The sequence below is a fragment of the Xiphophorus couchianus genome, chromosome 15, assembly GCF_001444195.1.
Source record: "Xiphophorus couchianus chromosome 15, X_couchianus-1.0, whole genome shotgun sequence".
Taxonomy (NCBI): domain Eukaryota; kingdom Metazoa; phylum Chordata; class Actinopteri; order Cyprinodontiformes; family Poeciliidae; genus Xiphophorus; species Xiphophorus couchianus.
In genome coordinates, this window is record NC_040242.1 from 14,364,935 (window position 1) to 14,386,006 (window position 21,072).

Genomic DNA, 21,072 nt, shown 5'->3' on the forward strand with positions numbered 1-21,072 from the left:
CTAAGTGAAATTGAGCTAAATTGCAAATTGTCTAAAAATTAGCAGAGCTGGTAAAGCCTTACCCCAAAGGTCATATAAAGTAAGTGGAATGAAAACGCGTAACCATAGGCAACTTGGGGTTAAGCACTTGCCCAAGGTCACAACAACATGTGGCTGGAGGAAGCTGTAATTGAACAAATTTATAATTGCAGAAATCATGGATCTAATTGGTTGTTCTATTCATTATTTATTCATGGCGGCTGGGTGTACAAGTACGCCACACATTTCAGGTTTTATTTGTAAAATTTGGAAAAACTACGTACCCTTTTTCTCCCACTTGGCAATCATGTACTACTTTGTGTTGGTCGAACTCATTAAATGCAAATCAGAATAAAATTATTTGGCTGTTCTAATGTGACAAAAAGTGAAAAAGTTCAGCGGGTATGAATACTTCAGCAAGGCTCCGTAAATGGATGGAAAAAATATTTCTGAGTGGTTGCTGGTTGTTGGCCTCCCAGACCAAATCATCGGTAATGAGCAGAGGTTTACCTCCATGATTGCAAGAGCCGTGAAAAAGGCAAGCAAGGTCTGCATCGTGTGATTTAAATGACCCTGAGCAGGAGTTGATCATTAGAGCTAAGTGCACCTGTTTGATTTATGCAGAAATGTGCGCGCCCCAAAAAGTGTCTCTGGTTTCGGAGAAATTCAGACAGCGAAGTTCGGAGGGAGAAGAAATGCACAGAGATCAGTCGGAGGCGTGAGTCAGTCTATCCGAGAGGGAGGTCTCGGGTAATCTAATCGCGTCTCAGTACAACAGCATCCTTAGATTCGAAACTCGATAGAGCACGACTAACCAGGAGGGAGCAGAACATCTCGTTAGGTAGAAAACAAGTGAGGAGGAAAAACAACAAATAGTGAAGCTAACATGAGTTTATTCTGAAATGTAGATAAGTCAGGTGTTTGCCGGTGCTTCCTGGTTTCTGTTTGGGCTTTTGTGACCAAGAACAACCTAAACCCACACCACGCACAGTGCTCACGTCAACAGAATATACTTTTAGTGGTGACAATCCGGTGTGACTAATAATTTTTTAAGGTCATAAAACTCAGATGCATAAGTTGCCGGCTTTGATTTCTGATTTCTGTGAGGCGCCGGCGAGCAGATTGCCTCTGATTACAGTCACCAGCGAAGCAATCAGTCATTCCTTAATCAGAGTATTAGAGCATAAGACAGCTGTTGTACATTCAATCTATCGAGCTAATGCAGCTTTATTTTAAACCTCTGCACATTTCTGTGTGACGTTAAAGTGCAGATCTCTAACCAGAATGAACTCTATTTTCTGGCCTAACTTTTTAAAAACAGACTCCACACGATTACACAGCTATCTGGGAACATTGTTTTGTTTTTTTATAACTGCCGTAATTAGGGAGGTATAAATGATAACCAGAAACCTTTTCTAAAGATGTAGAGTACATTTTGCAAAATGCACCTTTATTTTGACTCGGAGTGTATTTTCAGAAATGCCAGTTTGTGTAGCAGAGTAGAAAACAGCTTCACTCTAACTTACTTATTAAGTTTTTTTTGCCGTTTCTCTGCCTATTCACAATGTAAACATCTATACTGCAATGGGTTTTACACTATTATTAAATAGCTTTTTCCCTACAAGACATGCAGAATGTATCAAAATGCAAGTACAGATTAGACTTTCAGGAAATTTGATTGAATCATGTAAAAGTGTCCATGATTTATACTGACCGCTCTGACTCTGTTACACATCTTCTCCCACAGTCACTGGCAGACGAGGTTGGAAGTGTAACAAGTTGGACACGAATGCCACTAGAAATTCACTTCTCCTTCGCAGTGCTGTTTCAGCTCTTTATTCAGCTCGTTTTCATGTATAGGCTGAACCAAGCTGATAACACTGGATTTTATAAACACCTCACTGAGTCTTCTTCAAAACCCTGAGGAGTTGCTGTTGGTGGAGCCCAGCAGCAGTTTCAGTGTGGTGGCTTTGAAAAATGTAAAATTGTCTATTTCTAGTCCTCCAGCTGACATCTTTGTCTCTCTTGAACAAACTATCTGCTGGGTAAGAATATCGCACCCAAATCAGAATTGAATCAAAGCTTCTTTGTTACATAATGCAGAAACCAGTCCAGCATGTAGCTGTTTTCAAAAATAAACCCTCTTCTGTCTTTCCCTATTCTACTCTCTACTGCTTAGGATTCTGATCCTCCTTTTATTGTAGCTAGCTGCGCCTTTAAGATTTGTTTTCATGTAAATAATAAATCACTGATCTGTGAATGAACAAAGAAAACAACAAAAATGTGAGGTCGAAACGCTAAGGAGAAACGAACAGGCTTTTTAATCTTCTCCGTGGGATTTGATTCTGACCGTTGCGGACCTCGTCGTCCTCTCAGGCTATCTCACTCTTCTTCCTGCATTCACTCTTTTTCTACAAAGCATAAAAAGGCCCCACTCTGACCGATGATAAAACAAACCTACAGGCCCAGTGGGATTTTAGGCCAGGGAAGATTAGCTGAAGGATCTCCTTCCAGTCTTTAGTAATCAGATGATGTCTTGATTATAACAGAGATGTGTGTGTGTGTATATCTCAGACCAACCGAATTGCTGCCTGGTTTTTCTATTACTCGCCACCCCGGCTTGCAGCCTGCCCTCCAACTGTAATTGTATTTCTACATGAATTATTGACTTTATGACCGTCTTACAGTTTCTCCTCAGTGCTGGTTGGGCGGTCCGTCTTCCCTGATTTGCCCCCTCTGTTCGCCTTTCATTTTCCCTGCAGCCTTTGCGGAGTGATCCAAAAATTAAGTGGGCTAAAGAAATATTTTTTTCTCATTACTGGAGAAAAATGGCAAAATTCACAGGAGCTGTGAGATAACGGTTGTCATAACATCCTTTCTTCTGTGGAGACATTCAGTCTTTAACTTCTTGGTTCAGACTATGATTAGCGAGGATGCTCATATATTATCTTCAGAATAATAATAATAATTTTCCACATTTATCTAAATGTATTTGAGGGGGAAAAAATGGAAATAAACCCTGAGCAACCTCCTACAGATGAGGAGAACTCAAAATGTTTGCAAAGCGGATCATTACAAATTTTTTCAACTCTTCCAAATGATGGAGCGAAAAACTGGCTACTCGATTATAGTTTTGAAAGTTTATACTTATATATGATGTTTAGCAAACAAACTAGTGTTTGAATCTCACTGAGTTTGCTCTTAGAGTAAGAAGCAGTCGTATTTGACATGCGGTCGACTCAGTTGACAGTGACTTGAATCTTGAGTTAAAGCGAACAACATTGACGTTATTGTTCACAACAACTGCTTCTGTTCTCTGACTGAAATCCTATAAAAGTTGCCCCAGTTATTGCCTCAACTATTGTTGTGATTGTTACATGGAGGAGGGGAAAACTCAAGAGTGCCTGTGCAGTTATTTTGAATCATTCCAGATTCTGTTCCAGTTGACTCAGTTTGATTAATTTCTCTGACGTTGTGCATTTGGAGAGCGATTTAAACCTCTTCAGATTCTTAACCTGCAAGTGACTTTCTGCTTCAGACAGTGAAATGTGTTAATATAGTTAAACATTTATATCTTTTATAAACTCCGTTCACATCACACTCAGTGAAAACAAATGTTGTTTTTCTTGTCCCACAGACAGATCTTTAACAGAAAAAAATAACATTCTTTTCTTTATCGGCAGTATTTTGTGAACTCTCCTATGGTTTTATGTTCTTTTCAACAATAATTGGAGAATAGAAATGTTTACAGTAGCAGCCCTGCAGTGGTGTTCAGCTGCAGGGCGCTCTTGACAAACTCTTTTGTTTAAAACAGACTTAACAAGATCTCGCTTTAGCTCTGCTGTCGCAGCTCTGTGATTTCTCATCGCAAGGCTGTTTTAATAGTCCGGATCGTCTGGTGTCGAGTTGCGTCTTTCATCTGGGGTTACACTTCCCAGAGTTGGATCTTTCTCTGTTTAGGTTTGCTAACGTGACCCGCGCTGCTCTTCCTCTCAAAGCCTTCAGCAGCTCTGCAGATTCTCGTTCCGGAAACTGTGTCGAACAATTAGCCTTTTTTTTGGAACCTGAACAGGTTACACACATTTGGACTGTCAGTTACACAGGTACAAAATGCTAGCATTTATATACGGTATAATGTATTCCAGATTTGTCTTTGTAAAACCTAATATTTTTCAAACTTACTCACAGTTAGGCACTACTTTGTGCTGACCTACCACATAAAATATCTGTAAAATACATTGATATTTGTGGTTTTTATATGATAGTGTGATCAAGTTGAAAGACTCTATAAACACATTAGGAGGAAGGGTAGAGGTAAAACTGGCATTCCTATTTTTGTCATAAATGATGGCTTCATATCTTCTCCTACTCCCTGCTGTTCATTCTGTAATATTAGATTGTCACTAATTTAAACCAGAAAAGTAAATGTTGTTAATTGCATATAATCAGAGAACTCTTCTACAGTTTTGCGCTACAGTGGCCTAGAAGGGTCAACAAAATGCAAAAACCACAATAAAACAGCAAAAGCCACAGTGCTGTGTTTTAGCTTCACTTCCATTTTGGCTTTCGCATTTTGTTGATCCTTCCAGGCCACTGTAATAAGCTGTATGCTTACTTTAAAAGGCTGCTTTTGGTTGCACTGTGACTGTTTTAATCATATTTAACAAATCTGAAAGCACAATTATGAGGGTGTATGGACAGTTCACAACTTACTTTTGTAGTTTTCTAGAGCTGAATTTGTTCCTGCAGCACAGATTTTTTTTTTTTAAACTGGTGACAGGAGGAGGCATGACAAAGGTCAGCTGTCTGCTGACACTGTATCTGGCATGTCCGATGAGACGAGTCTCTCCAGTCGCCCCAATACGCAGAACAAAGCAAGAGGACTTTATTTTCTCGATAGCTTTGGAAGGAAAAGTCTTTCCTGACATTAAAACCTGCCGTAAATCAGATCGAGGATCTGTCTGAGTAAAGAGGAAGGTGGGTTAGTGTTTGATGTCATGTAAGATTGTGAATCCATTGAGAGATGGAGACAAAGAGGAAGTCGAAGTCGACACACAATGATGGATACCTTGTTGAACTGCAGAAGTTGTTACTTTATTGTTTTTAATAAAGCTCTAAAGGATTGAGGTTTTAATTTAAATGCAAGAGTCTGAAGCGGTTTGTTTACAGGTATGAAGTGACGAAATGGCAGTACATGCTGAAAACCTGTTCCTACATTTGGGAGTGTTTGCATCAGCATCAAAAACCCCATGGTTCGATCAATCAATCAATCAATCAATCATCAATCAAACCTTATTTGTACAGCACATTTCAGCAACAAGGCATTTCAAAGTGCTTTACATCATAAAAACACAAAGTCATGCAACATAGAGTCAACAATCGAAGCATTACAATTAGTTAAGTGCTGATTGTTAAATTCTTAATCAATTATGCTTCAAAGGCGACTCTCAACAGTGTTTCAGCAGTTTTGCAGTTTTCTGGAAGTTTGTTCCAGATTTGTGGTGCACAGAAGCTGAATGCTGCTGTTATATCAACATTTTTTTTTCTTCCCCTCAGGTGGACGCCGCCGCTCGGAGCCCGACGAGGCCGAGCTGCTGAGGGTCAGCAGGAGGTTGGTGGAGGACGCCGTCAGCCGCGCCTTGCAACAGTACAAGCAGGAAACGCTTCAAAATGGGGGCGGGCCCAACGCCGCAGCGCTCCAGACGCCTGGAAGCACAGAGGAGACGAAGACGGACACTACAGCTAACTCCTCCACGGACAACAGGAAGTGACATCTTTGCGTGGAGGCGCACAGACTCTGAACATCCGGCCCAGAAAAGATCAACTGGGCCTGGCTAAGAAGGGGGAGCGGTGCGGTAAGACCCACCCTGAAAGCCAGAACCAATCACAGCACGCCTCCCACCTGAGCTAGCTGGGCAAAGTGCTCAATAATTAGATAATATAGCTTCACGTCCCAGCAGTGATGACTGTCCTAATGACTGTTGCTAATTAATTTGCCGCTGCCCAGACATGGACGTATGTGAAGCACTCCTCTAAACACAGGCTTCGCTGTGAGCTGCCACAACAAACTGCCCATTCAGAGTAGAGAGGGTTCAATTTTCTAGGAAACGTTGGTTCGACTCCAAATGAGCTCGGAGACGTCCTTACGGTCAGTTTCACCGCTCATCACTGTGTGGCCCGAGCCGGTCTGACTCACCGAGGCCGGATTCTTCCAACTTGAATCGTGGTTCAGAGTGTCCGACTTTGGTCCTCGCACGCCTTTGTTTGTCCGGCTGCCGTCTTCAGGACATGGGTTTTCTTTAGCCTTCCAGCATTTTAACTGTTCAGACGTCTGCCTCCACCAGCTTTACGTGTTGTGTGAGAGTCCTGCATTACCCAAGTGACAATCCTTTAGCTCGGTCGCTGCTGACGGCGGGTTTTGAAGCCGATCTGGACTCCAGCGTCCAGATTCTTCCACGCAGTGCATTAAAATAACAGATTAATAACACTAACATCGCACAGTCCTGGAGGCCTGGTCGCAGCGAACGCCAGAAAACAACACAATGACTTGTTGCCAAGAACACATCTGTACTCGGATCAATGCCAAAACTGACACCATTGTATTGCTTTCCTATCTACTGTCTGTCTATTCTGTTTGAAAGAGTGGAGATAAGAGTATTTATTTTATGTCTGCCGTTTTAAAATCTGAGGCAAACTCTTTGCTCTGAATTGTCGAAAACATGCTGGAGTCTGGCTGTTTGAGGCTCTGCGGTTTTTCTTTCTGGACGTTTTTAATCGTAATCCGAGAAGCTTTTGTTTGGTGGAAAGCGTGCGGGCAGCGATTCCAATGAAAGCTCACAAGCTCTTCAGTTTACCATCTTATATTTGTTTCTCATTTTTGATTTGATTGTCTTTGCGTCGCGTGCGGCTTCACAGATTATTTAATGAATTTACGGCGAAAGCCCCCGGAGATATTCGACAGTGAAGAATAAAACAAAGATAAACAGAGTCATTTCATTACTTTTAAAGTTTAATTTGCTTTCATGCGAAAGCAGAATCTGTTCTCGGGAAGTTAAATATAATTTAATGTCTTTTAAAATTTTCTGCTATCTACAAGTAAAATTACATTTTTGAAAATCTTAAAAGCACAGAATTTTACATTTTTCTTTTTAACTGTTTTTTATAATTATTATTTCAGCTTTGATGGTGGCATTACCAATTTTTGTGGTTATAAGTTACTTGGCGTAATGATAAGTAGGTAACATTTCTAAATGAAAATATCTCCTAAATGTCAACCTTTGGTTTAAAATTTTGTAGTAAAATTTAAAAAAAACTACCAAACATGGAAACAGCCTTTGTGTTGAATTCAAGCTATTTGCAGTTTTCTTTCTTAGAATCCAAACAGCTTGGCGCTTGATATTACAGTTCAGTCCCTGTGAAATCCACTGAACCACCGTCACTGTGGGCAGCAGCTCGTTCTGTCTCAAGGTGGATTTTGGAGGCTTTTTGTTTGTTTGCTTTGATCTTTTGCTGTCACCAGATCCTTAAATCTCCATGAAAAATCCCCTTTAAATGCAAAAGTTCTCCTGTTGGCCTCTGTGACTGTTCATCTGTCTCTGAAAGCCTGCGTGTGTGTGTGTGTGTTCTCATTCACATCGTGTACAAGTTGTTTGATCAGTGGATCCCCTTAGAAACTCCTGTCTGTATCAATCAAGACACCATTTTGTCCTGTGTCAATGACAAATGGGCCTTTTTTGTTTGTCTTTCCATGTATCCACATGTATGTTGGGAGATGTGTGTATGAGTGTGTGTTCTTTGTACCGTGTATTGTACATCTTGTTCTGCCATGTCTGAACAATAAAACAGGATATGAGATTTAAAACCAACATCTATCTCTCTGTCTCCTTGGTGTAGATGTACATAAAACGTCACTGTAATTGTCTGTGTACCTCCTGTATGCTGAAGGTAAAACCATTTTAGAGGAGTGACACTCATGCATAGTCTGTTTGTAGTTCTTAAAGGAGTACACGCACCTTTTAAAGTTCCACATTTTCTAAGACTGAATACCAAACCCTTTGGAACATTTTGGTAAAGTACGGCTTTAGCTCCTGGATGCTAATGTCATGGATATCCAACCAGGGTAGTCGAATGTTATTTGAGATCTGGATTTGGATCGATGTCCTTTTCTTTTTTTTTTATCTCAAAAATAATAATTTTATCCTGGATCTGTTTTCTCTTTGAGAGCTGCAAACATATTCAGCGTTTTCAAGCTGTCACAAAATGTTTTGGATGGGACCTCAAGTACTCCCCAACCATCACTGGGAACAGAGCAATTTAGAGGTGAAAATTTGCAATTTACACATCCACTGTTTATTAATCGGGGCTTTTACAAACTGTAAAAATTCAACACTCCAGGTACATTTAATGGGTTCATTTGCAGTTTTTAAGCATTACAAACCTCTTTTTTTTTTGTTTTTTGCTATAACTATGCTAATTATAAGCCAGCATTTTCACTTTGAGTGCACCCACACAAGTGCTGATTGAGTTGCCTCAGTTTTCCAAAAAGGAGACGGTACTACGATGTAAACAGAAAATACGGCCATTTATTAACAAATTCTGTTAAAAGAGGCTCCTTGTTTGAAAGACACTTGTACTCCTTGCTCCTCAGTAACAGATTTTTTTTTTCTGTTTGATGCTATCAACATGTTTAGGTTTTCTCACTCTATAAGAGAACGTTGGCATCTTAATTGGGACATTTTGAAAAAATTATTTTCAGTCCTCAAGAATCACACCTGCCACATTTTGCATTTTCAAGTATTCTAATTTTAAGCTAGTGTTTACACTTTGAATACACCCACACTGAGTGCTGCTTGGCCTGCAAAGGGGAGGGAGGACAGCAGTGAAAACAGAAAATACTTTCACACGGATTCAGCCATCTTTATTTCAAAGCTCAGTGAAATCTGGGTTTGAAATAATAAGTTGCATTACTATAAATTTGAAAAACAAAATGTATAACTAGTGTATATATAAGATCAGCTTTTTCCTGGAAAAGACTGGCAGCTAAATGCTAAATTTTTTTTAACAATGTAGGAGAGTGAGAACATAAAATGTTAACAATTTAAGATTCAACACATTTAACAACAAAGACAACAGTGGTAATAATGTAGCTTCTGAGTCTTGCAACATTAGACCAGATAAAGTAATAATCCTGAAATTTTGCAGATAAAGTAAAAATCCTGACATTTTGCAGACTTCTCTTCCCTGACATTTGAACGAAATTTTCAAAAAATGAAGCAATGAAAACAGCTAAGGCTGGTAAACAAACACACAAGCGACGCAAGCACTGCTGTGTCTGTTTCGTGGCTTTCCTCGGCATTATCTGGGACACCTTTTAATAAATGAAAAATAAATGCCAAGTCTGTGAAATGGGTTACGGCGGCTGCCGCCAACCGACAAAAAAGAAAAAAACAACTAAGAAGTTCCTACATTTCACAGCTTCCCTCGTAATGTGCGTATCTGTTGAATCACACGGAGTAATGCGGCCTTGGTGAGGGTGTGATTTATTAGCTGGCTGACCTATCTGTCCGTGATTTCAGAGTGGCTTCACACTCAGTGCGATTCGGAGAGAAAACCAGCAGCTTGCCAAATGGGACTGTCAGCGGCGTCATGATCCATCGGCTGAGGGCGGTTAGCGAGTTTGTCTGAGGACAGATGATGTCGTAAGAACGATCTTAAAAATGAAACCCTTCGAGCCCTAATTGGGTGTAAATGTATCAGCCTCGTGTTTCATGTAAGGTTTCAGAAATAGGAGTGTGTCATGAAATGGAGCCCAAGCAGCTGGGTTCATTTAAACGCATTATTGGCACTCAAAAACACATTTGAACGTCCGAAATGTGGTTGTTGTAAAATACGTACTCAAAATTACCCAAGTATCACGCTGCTTACTGTCCTTTGTCCTAAATTATTGTAGGTGAATATTCATGAAGCCTGTTTAAGGACCACCTGGGCTACTTCCCCAGACACAACTGTGACTTTGAATACTTAAGTGCACATTAAGCTGAAGATATGAGCTGTTCTTGTTCACCTTTAGCATTTTTTTTCCCTCTTATCACTGTGGATCAGCTATTCATCCATCAAAATACTGTTGATCTGTTTATTTTCCAAAATATATGCTTTCAGATTTCTTTTACTTTTGCTTATTTGTCACACGTACAGTACAGACCAAAAGTTTGGACACACCTTTCTAATTCAATGGGTTTTCTTTATTTTCATGACTATTTATAAGACAATAAATCCCACTTATTAACCTGACAGGGCAGGTTGACCTATGAAGTGAAAACCATTTCAGGTGACGACCTCTTGAAGCTCATCAATAAAATGCAGAGTGTGCGCAAAGCAGTAATCACAGCAAAAGGTTGCTACTTTGAAGAAACTAGAATATAAGGGGTATTTTCAGTTGTTTTACACTGTTTTGTTTAGTGCATATTTCCACATGTGTTATTCATAGTTTTGATGCCTTCAGTGTGAATCTACAATGTCAATAGTCATGAAAATAAAGGAAACTCATTGAATTAAAAGATGTGTCCAAACATTTGGTCTGTACTGTACATGTTTCATATTGTTAAACTTTTTTTTTTACATCAAAGATAACTGGAGCAAGTACAAAACTATCAAGCTTTTTTTTTTCATTTAATTGGAGGAAAAAAGGCTGAAAACCAGCCGTCTTTCTGTAAAACTGCACCTCATTCTAAGTCGTGAAGCTACTGTGGTTTATGACTTTTTTTTTATTGTTAATTACACTTTATGAGCGAGGCCTAATCAGGCCTAATCACTGCCACTGTACAAGTGTGTTCCAATTATTATTTTGTGAAGTTTTAGTTCTTACAGAGGAGTATATCTAAAAAAAATGAAAATAAAAAGTTGCAAAACCTGGCCCCTGTCCATGGAGTGTAAAAGCAGCTCTTTTGCTTGTTTGGTACGGTGTGTGTATACATGATGTTGTGCAGGTTGTGTGTGCACTCTCTGATGCCCACAGGGTTTGTTCTCTGCTTTTCTTTACTCTGGTTGACAAAATATCTCCTTTTATTCATTTCTATTTTAGTGCGCCATCTCTGCCTCAGAGAACAAATGTTGTCTCTGGGAGAGAGTGGGTAAAAAAATAAAAAATAAAAACCAAAAAAACTAAGTGCTCGTGCATCTGGCCATCGCTCATATGTATGCAGCTCAGTTGTTAGTTGCATACATATGATTGCATACATTGCAAATTTGCCCTACTGTTAAAGATAAAATAGAAAAATAGAAAATAGAGGTGGTGTCGCCGAGGCTGAGAGCTGGAAACGAGCAATTATCGCGATATTAATTTTAAGAAAATGAAGGGGCACGCGGAGGGAGCGTGGGGAAAAAGAAGAGCAATTATTTGCAGCGGAGAGCTCAGCTGTGAGGCGACACAAACACGATCAGAATATGAACAAGCTCCCGTCACCCAGGGAGAGAGAAAGAGAGAGAAAGCCTGCTTTAAGTAATGACGCCATCTCTGTAGCACACACACCCAGGGAAGCACAATTTACTTTCAGCAGTCAGGGCAAATCACCTAAAGACATGTCTATTCCAAGATCAGATCATCAACGACAATAGCTTCAGTCTGAAGTCCTGGTCCTTAGCTGTTCCTGCTTCCTGGAAAACAAACTAGACATGATGATTCATGGACTAGGACCTTTGGTCTTTAAGGAGAAAAACATTTAAAAACATGTTATCCTGTTTTCTTCAAAACAATTTGCCAATTTTTCAGTGATTTTGAGAATGCTGCTCAACATCAATGTGTTAAGATGTTACTCATTCTTTTGTTTCCTCTACTTAATGCCTTTAAGTACTAAAATGGGTTTCTTTCCCTTTTTATTAGTGTCATTAACAAATGGAACATAAATGAGCAAATCAAAGAGTTTTTAAGCCCTTTAAATTTTATTTTAGCTTCTTACAAAAATATTTCATTCATAATATGTATCTTTAACAACTGAAACGTTAGAAGAGATGTCAGAGGAGTAGTTAATGTGCTTTGTGATGTGTTGTCTTTAAGTTGAGATTTACATTTTTTAAAGTATCAAAAATAATCTATGTTTGATTACATTAGTCAAAAATAATATTTCTGTAAACATTATTAGAAACAAGCTTTAGTACTTTCTTTAAAAAAATTTTATAGCAAAACAAAGATATACACTGCCTGGCCCAAAAAAACGTGGCCACCCGGATTTAACTAAGCAAATAGGTACAAGCCTCCTATTGGATAAGTACTGCATAGGCGATTATCTTTCAGCTGTCAACAAGTTATTTAACCCCAGCTGATGCAATGAGTAACTCCTCATTTCTTAAACAACCATGACAAAAGACACATCCTGTGGTCATGGAAAAGACGTTAGTCTGTTTAAGAAGGGTCAAATCATTGGCATGCATCAAGCAGAGAAAACATCTAAGGAGATTGCAGAAACTACTAGAATTGGGTTAAGAACTGTCCAACGCATCATTAAAAACTGGAAGGATGGTGGGGAACCATCGTCTTCCAGGAAGAAATGTGGTCGGAAAAAAATCCTGAATGATTGTGATCGGCGATTACTTAAACGTTTGGTCAAATCAAATCGAAGAAAAACAACAGCAGAACTCAGGACTGTGTTTAATTGTGAACGCAAAAGCATTTCCACACGCACAATGCGAAGGGAACTCAAGGGGTTGGGATTGAACAGCTGTGTAGCCGTAAGAAAACCTCTAATCAGTAAGGCTAACCAGAAAAAAAGGCTTCAGTTTGCTAGGGAGCATAAAGATTGGACTCTGGAGGAATGGAAGAGGGTCATGTGGTCTGATGAGTCCAGATTTACCCTGTTCCAGAGTGATGGGCGCATCAGGGTAAGAAGAGAGGCAGGTGAAGTGATGCATCCATCATGCCTAGTGCCTACTGTACAAGCCTGTGGGGGCAGTGCTATGATCTGGGGTTGCTGCAGTTGGTCAGGTCTAGGTTCAGCAACATTGTGTGCCCAAAGAATGAGGTCAGCTGACTACCTGAATATACTGAATGACCAGGTTATTCCATCAATGGATTTTGTCTTCCCAAATGGAACGGGCATATTCCAAGATGACAATGCCAGGATTCATTGGGCTCACATTGTGAAAGAGTGGTTCAGGGAGCATGAGGCATCTTTTTCACACATGGATTGGCCACCACAGAGTCCAGACCTTAACCCCATTGAGAATTTTTGGGATGTGCTGGAGAAGGCTTTGCGCAGTGGTCAGACTCTCCCATCATCAATACAAGATCTTGGTGAAAGATTAATGCAACACTGGATGGAAATAAATCTTGTGACACTGCAGCTTATTGAAACAATGCCACAGCGAATGCAGGCTGTAATCAAAGCTAAAGGCGGTCCAACAAAATATTAGAGAGTGTGACCATTTTTTGGTGGTGACTTTGTTTTTGGCCAGGCAGTGTATATAATAATAATAATAATAATAATACATTTTATTTGTAACGCACCTTACATTTCAAAGAAATCTCAAAGTGCTAATGATATATATATATATATATATATATATATATATATAGTTGAATTATCTCAAAATGAGATTTAGACTGTTATCCACCTGACATTGGTTTTAAATGTTAAGAAGAGTTTATTCCTTCAGAAAACCACGTCATCGTGCCCCACAGAGTTTGTTGGTTAGTTCACAAGAGATTCAAAACTGAAAATAAAATGTCTAAAGTGGGTTAGAATGCATATCTGTGGGCACTAAAAGCCAGAAATGGTTTCAGTTAATTAAATTTACATTCTGCTGTGGATATAGACACATTTTATGTTTTTTTTCTGCTTACAGCAAGCGGAGTAAAGGTAATGAGAACGTTTTAGTTTTGGTAAATATCACAGCTACAATCAGCTCTTCTCTTTTCTCTATCTTTTTTTTTTTTTCACCATCCCGTATTAATTACGAATAAACCGCTCAGGAAAAAAAAAGAGCTTAGAGTGGAGTATGTAATGCGCTTTTTGTGGTCTATTTTTGGACCAGTTTTATCACGGCCGAGCCAAATCTCAGCCTGGTGTGAGCACAGGCAGAGGCTCCTCTGGGCAACTCGGATGATTATTCTGGAGGCCAAATAAACTCTTCATCACATGTTTCTGTGACCTCATCTTGGCTTCCCTTCATGGTCATGGAAACACTTCCAGAATCAGACCGTCTCTTTCCTTTGGATGATAATAACGTTAAAACAGCTTGTTTTCGGGAACATTTTTTAGAGGATTTTGAACCTAATGAGGGTGATTATTACTGAAGAAACGTGAAATGAGCACAGCTTTCTCAGGCAAAATTCAAGTTTTCTATTTGGGAGTGAATAGAGAAGGAGACTTTAAGATAATCTAACTATAATCATCATCTGACCTGAAACCTTATCCTAACTTGGACTTCCAGCTCTCACCGTCGACACGGCTTTGAACTGTTTCTACGTCAAGCTACTACAAATTTTACAGAGATTTCATGTGAAAGACAAACGGAAAGGGAAATGTTCTTTCACACTGTGATTTTTTAAATCCCCGTAGCACTTGCATTCAAAAATCTGGTGTTATCACCTACATTCAGAACTCACCGACATTTTTTTCATTTTTTTTAAGCTAAATGGGTGTGAAAATTTTTTCAAGGAAGAATGTCGTAGGGATTATCTCGAGCATAAACATTTTTCTCTCAGTCTGACAGAAGCACAGAGATTGTCTTTGAGTTTATGGAAGTGATTTATTATTATTTTTGCAGTAGATGTTGCGCTCGAACATATTTAGGATTTTAATAAAACATCGCCAGCCTCCCGGTGCTCTCAGCATGACGTCGATTAGAAACTCCCCTTTAATTGGCTGCGGTTTCTTCCTATTTGGGGCATTTGTCTTTCTCACCAAAACTAATTTTAAAAATCTACGAATGAATCAAAGCAGCTTTTGCACCACGCATTTTCGCTGCATTAAGAGGATCATTTGTAAATCAGCGAAACATGAGGTTGCAAATGTGAAAATGCACAAAGAGAGCAGAATGGAGTGCGGTAACAATCAGTTAATCTATTATGCCGACAGCTTTTATTGACATAATTTCATAAAGATTTGTGTATTAAATGGTTAGAAATGCATCAAAAACGTAAACATGTGTGAACTAGTAAGCCAAAGCTTTCCCTATGTTAGCTTAACATACGTTTGGTCAGACTTTATGTTGTTCTGCAACATAAACATGCAATAATAAACATACTGCTTCAGCCCATCAGCAACAGACATTAAAATTCATTTACCATCCAGACTCCTCCAGAACAAAAATGAAGATAAAACAGAAAAAAAATGTAAAGTAATATTTCTTCTTCAGTATCCCCATAAATACATGCCATAATGTTGACAAAATAAGAATAAGGCAGCATGTTCAGTTGTACTAAGTGCTTGCAAAGTCTTCTTGATGATGCTGTCTGAAAGGCAGATCATCTATCTAAAAGCTGCCCTGGGTGCTGAAAGACGGTAATAAAATGTAATGAATGTTTCATTAGTTTGGTTGTGGTTGTCCATAGCCAGTTAAAGATGAGTGTTTACTCTCTACGAAAGATTTCTCTAAGACATGTGCAGTATTTGTGGCTAATTCGGCCACAAATACTTTCTTCTTTTCTGTTTAAGATGATAAACAGAAAAGAAGAAACTGTGGACTTGTTGATGTTTCACTTCCAGCCACGTCTTTGGCTCAACTCTACGGCAAAAGCAGCTCTGATTCATGTCCATGCGAGACGTCACTAAGTGAATTACCTGTGGTCGCCTCAGAGTGTTTGTTTGATCTGAGTCTCCACATCCATTTTGACTACTTTAATACAGTTTTTAATATTTTCAACCCACCGCCACCCCACATTCACCTTTTCAAGCTGCGTCTGACCTAATCAGTATCATGTCCACTGCTGTTGACGGCTGCTTGGCAACCGAGACCCCCGGGGCTTTGTTGTTGCCATCCTCTAGCCCTCCTACAAGTGCATGAGATAACACAGAGCAAAACAGCTGTGCTAAAAACTACTCAATGCACAAGTATTCACACTCTTTAGCTTTTCTTTTTTTTTTTTCAAGCAACCATGATTGTTAAACAGTCCACTGTAATCCTGGCTGTATGTTTAGGCTCGTTGTCTCAACATCTCATGCTCAATCTTTGAGGCCTTCACAGAACAGTTGGATTTATGGTGAAATTAAATTACACAGAAGTGGACTCCAGCTACTGGAATGGGAAAACACTGTGAAAAGTTTAAACGGATGCAAAGCCTTTTCCAAGGCACCGTATACAAGCCTCCAGACATAAACGGTCTCTCTCAAACGTCCAAACAAATTATCCAGGCAAACTACCGTCTAACTGGTGAGAAGGTCAAAGAAAAGAAAGAAAAACGGGCGGTGTGTTCTCATGATGAAGTGTTTATGAGAATCCAGTCTGTTCAGGCACGTGCACCCCCACACACACACGCACACACACACACACACACACACACACACACACCAGCTGCACTCATAGTCTCCAACACACGCCAACCTCTTTTGAACAAACAAACAGCTCCGTCTCCTGAATATGTTCAAGCATTGTTTTGGTCTGACAGATGCTCAGCAGCAAAGACGAGACAAACTTAAACTTTTTAATCGATTCCTCAGGGTTCCAACTGCTTTATGTTATCCTCACTGGCTTGCAAACAGATGATGGAGAGCGATTATTAATATTTATTTTTACTGGATAAGGATAATATTACTGTGTTGTTGTTGTTTTTATCATTAGACGGATTATCTTGGTCACACATGTACACTGAGAAGCAGTAATGCCTCGGAAAAACTCATTTAAAGTTTACTACCATCACTGATTTAATTACAAACATCTTATTTTTAAATTTGGGATTTCAATTTAAAACGGGTTATTTTTGCACTGATAGCTGCAGTAATTCCTTGCAATGCATGACTAAGATCAACTATCCTGCTCATTAATATCTCTCATAGTTTGTAATAGCCACTCTGATCACAAGTGACTTACAGGGGTCTCAAACTCCAGTCCTCAAGGGCCACAGTCCTGCAACTTTTAGATGTGCCTCTGCTGCACCACACCTGAACAGAATAATTAGGTCATTAAGGCTCTGGAGAACTGATCTACACAAGGAGGAGGACATTAAGTCATTTCATTCCAGTGTTTTGTACCTGTGGCACATCTAAAAACTGCAGGACTGCGGCCCTTGAGGACTGGAGTTTGAGACCCCTGGACTAAGAGTAATCAGCAAAACAAAAAAAAAATCCAAGCAGGTTGAAAGCAGATTTTCATAAAAATAATCAATTTCAGTCACTGAATAGCAGCTCGCCTGTTCTGACTTTTAAAAACTGCAAAATGTATCATCTATTAGATTTCTAAATGCTAGATTCCAAAATGCAAAACACATATTTCTTAGTCTTGCATGGATTCTGAATTGCACTTCAGCCCAGGTTTTGACGAGGCCATTCTGAAACATGAATGTTTTGATTTAAACCATCCCACTGTAGCTCTGGCTGTATGTTTAAGCTCATCCTCCACTCCAGTCTCAAATCTTTTGCAAATTCTAATATGTTTTCTTCCAGGATTGCCCTGCATTTTGTTTCCCATCAATTCTGCTGCTTCTCTGTCTCTAATGGGAAAAATGGGGGGAAAAAACCCCATAGCATGATACTGCCACCACGCAAATTGTGTATACAGGGTGATAAGTTTCCCATCAGACATACTGTATATTTGTATAAAAACTTTTCCAAGAGATTATATTTTAACATTTTGGTGTTAGTACTCATCAGTTGTCGTTGATGTCTCTGACGTTAATACTGCAAAGACCAGTTTGAGAAGAATGAGAAATTAAGAATTTTTTCTAAAACATTTTTTTTTTCTTTTTAAGCAGTTATTTAAAAAGAAAAATAACCTTTACTTCATCTTTATTTTGTCTTAAGTTTTTACCCTTTCTAAGCAGATCCGATAGGAACACAGGTGTGAAAAGAGAAAAAAATAATCAATGGACAAACATCTCCGAGGACTACAGTTCCTGCGGCCACTTTGGTCCATCCATTAATCTCCTCTCTTCTCTCCTCTGGTCCTCCCCAATCAGTTTCCTGCTTCTTTATCCTTGACTATCTGCTGCAGGTTGAAGACATATGATCGCTGGAGAAGGAACCGAATGGAAAGGTGAAGAGTTAATTACAAGCACAGCAAAAATACTTCACGGTAGTGAGCCAGAAAAACACAATACACACACACGCACATCGACCCCAATAAATTCAGTTACTGAGGCAACCTCAGTTGAGGAGAATTGGGACAGTGCAGGTGTGTTTAGCTCAGAGCTTCTCATTTGAGACTAAATTAATGAACAGGTTGGATTACTCATGACTGCTGTGTGGGGAAAGCAGCAAGTAAACAAAAAGCCAGTGATGCAACCGCTTTGCAGATGGAAATCTTTAATGTGAGACAAATGGAGAGCTCAGGGGGAGCTTTCAAACACTTAAGTCATGTTGCATCATCTGATTCCCATTTACAAAAAAAAAAAAGTCAGAAGTTTAAAATAATCAGAAAGTGTGGGCCAGCAAAAATACTTAAACATTTCTTATTATGTTCTGCTTTTTGGAATTGACTAAGTGTGCTCTGATTGTTCACAGCATGTAAAGCATTTTGGTGCTTCGTAATTCTCATGTTCTACAAGTTTACATCCATGTACGTGAATGACTATGATGAGAAGGTGAATGCTAACATTTTCACTAAAAAGGCTAAGTGGATTTATTTGAAGTGGGGTTCACTGGAGAGACTATGAGCGTTCGCTATCCTACCTGCAACAGGAATCAATGTAAACGACCTCAGTTTAATTTAGGAAAAAACATTAGTTCTCCCCAGAACGCCAAGCATGCAGCTAGTCAGAGCAATAGCAAATAGCATATGGCTGCACATCTCTCAACCCCTGACAGTAAGACCCAACACCATGCTTGGGTTAGTCTGGCTGTCTCCGAAGCAAATTCCAGCCATCTTCAAACAACTCAAATCACAATTGTATAAAAACTGTCCATTTCTGGCTCGAGTAAACTGTAAAAGACAGATCAGTTCCAGAAAACACACTCGGGTCCTAGTTTAATTTATTACTGATTCTCACAGCCTCGTGCATTTCCTTCAGACTTTTTTACTCTAGTCAGTTTTTGCTTCACATACTCAGTTTTGCAAAGTGTGTTTCACCTTGAAGCATTATTGCTAAAAGACTGTGAGCCTTTCACTCTATATAGACTCCTTCAATATGAACTTTAATGTAAGAAAACATTAATATTTGTGCCATTTCTAAGACAATCCATTGAATATATGTCAAGATAGTTTAGACATAATGGAAATGTCAAAGGTTAAAAGGAAGGTAGGTGGACTGGCAAAGCTATTTGGTTCCATCCTTTAGTGACTCCATTATGATCCACAAAGCATTAAGTTATTTCCACAGGGACAGCAGTGCTGAAGCAACTGATGCACAAACATTAAAATCCTTGCTCAATCAGCGGGACCTGGAAGATTCTGGTGGAACTGTCCTCATACAACAAGAGAAAAACATGCTACTCTAACACATTTTGATGCATTTTTTTAGCTGATATTTCTAAGCTCCGTGTTGGAAAAATAAACAAAAGCCTTCACCTAAAGCTCAACTTCATAATCCAAAATGGCTGCTGCCTTTTTTTTTTATTGTACTGATAGTAGAACAAACAAAATACACTGTTATCATCTTGTAATGTTTAGTGGTTAGCTTGTTGCTACGTTGAAGAATTAGCACAGTTTAATGTTCAGCTCTCCTTGATTGAAATCATTTCTTCTGCCGGTCCCAGTTTCTGATGCGGACCATAAAGGAAGTTTCCCAGGGCAGCACAAGAAGATGGGGCACACAAGCCCCATGCTATCTCTGGCACAAAAGCAGAAAATTTCAATAAATTATATTTTTCACAAAAGCAGAAATATATTTGAACAGCTGAACTGGATGAGAGAAACTCATGGCCTTGAAACCCCATGAACTGACTCCACATAGGGGATGATGCAAACTTAAGCGATTTCACGGCCAACAAGCTTTAGAACCTCACTGTACTGTGCTATAATCTAACCATTCCTACTTTTGTATTTTTCTCGTAAATAGTGAGACCAGGCCACTCAAGTACCTCCAGTGCTTCTTATATCGTGGTTTGAGAATATCACAGGTATGGGACCTGAAGGGGGAGTTGAGTTAAATGGATGAGCCACAGGCCATAAGGGTGCTGTACTCTGACCTACATCTCTGCCTTATGGGGAGAGCATGTGATGACTCAAGCATGCATGCACAGTGCAAAGAATGGGATTAAGCGCAACAGCAGCGTTGGAGATCTGACTAGAACTGAGCAAGCGACACCTGCGTGAAACTTTGCGATGCTGAAGCTGCCTGGATGCAGGCCTACGACACTCAACATGAAGCTGCAAGTGAGGGCGGACAAGAATTGCATTAGCACTGTCCTCACGATGAAACTCACAAGAGACCCTCGAGTCTCTGATGTAATTTGAAGAGACCTTGCGTAACATTCATGTAATTCACTTACCGCTGACCTGGTGACTATCTAATGTGATCTAGAGTGGATATGGGAGAATAATTGATATTTTCCTGACCTTATTGTAGGTCTGCTATATAAACACCAGCGTTTTTATGAGGTTTTTATAAGCCGTGCAACAGGAATCGACAGGATGGAAAGACTGAAGTCCACGCACTACACTTCTTTTCACTACAGTCCAAGCAAGGAAAGCAGGAAAGTCTGAGTGAGCAACAGAGACACTGGCTCTTCACTGCAGGCTACATCTTCACAAGCAATAGTAAAAACTAACTAGACACCAGAAGGAATCTTCAAATTATTTTTTTAAACTCCAGGATTAATACCTGAGGCCTTGTAGATCTAACATGAACTTTTCAAACTTGACTCTGAATTTTGTTTTGTCTTCATTGTCCTCTTATATATAGAAAATAAATAGATATTCAGAAAACTACTTACTTTAGATGGGGTAATCAGAAAAGATAACATGCTG

General features: G+C 39.4%; 2 protein-coding genes across 5 annotated transcripts in view; one reads left to right on the forward strand and one right to left on the reverse strand.

Moving 5' to 3' along the window:
* The window catches only part of akap7 (A-kinase anchoring protein 7), a 46,196-nt gene extending 39,105 nt beyond the window's left edge, over nt 1-7,091 (forward strand). For both annotated transcript variants that reach the window (XM_028039809.1, XM_028039810.1), the window contains one exon: nt 5,575-7,091. In XM_028039809.1, coding sequence (XP_027895610.1) covers nt 5,575-5,789 — 215 coding nt within the window. In that variant the 3' untranslated portion in view covers nt 5,790-7,091. The remainder of the gene's footprint in view (nt 1-5,574) is intronic.
* med23 (mediator complex subunit 23) overlaps nt 6,905-21,072 on the reverse strand; it is a 34,378-nt gene continuing 20,210 nt past the window's right edge. For all 3 annotated transcript variants that reach the window (XM_028039806.1, XM_028039807.1, XM_028039805.1), the window contains one exon: nt 6,905-7,633. In XM_028039806.1, the coding sequence (XP_027895607.1) occupies nt 7,604-7,633 (30 nt within the window). In that variant the 3' untranslated portion in view covers nt 6,905-7,603. The remainder of the gene's footprint in view (nt 7,634-21,072) is intronic.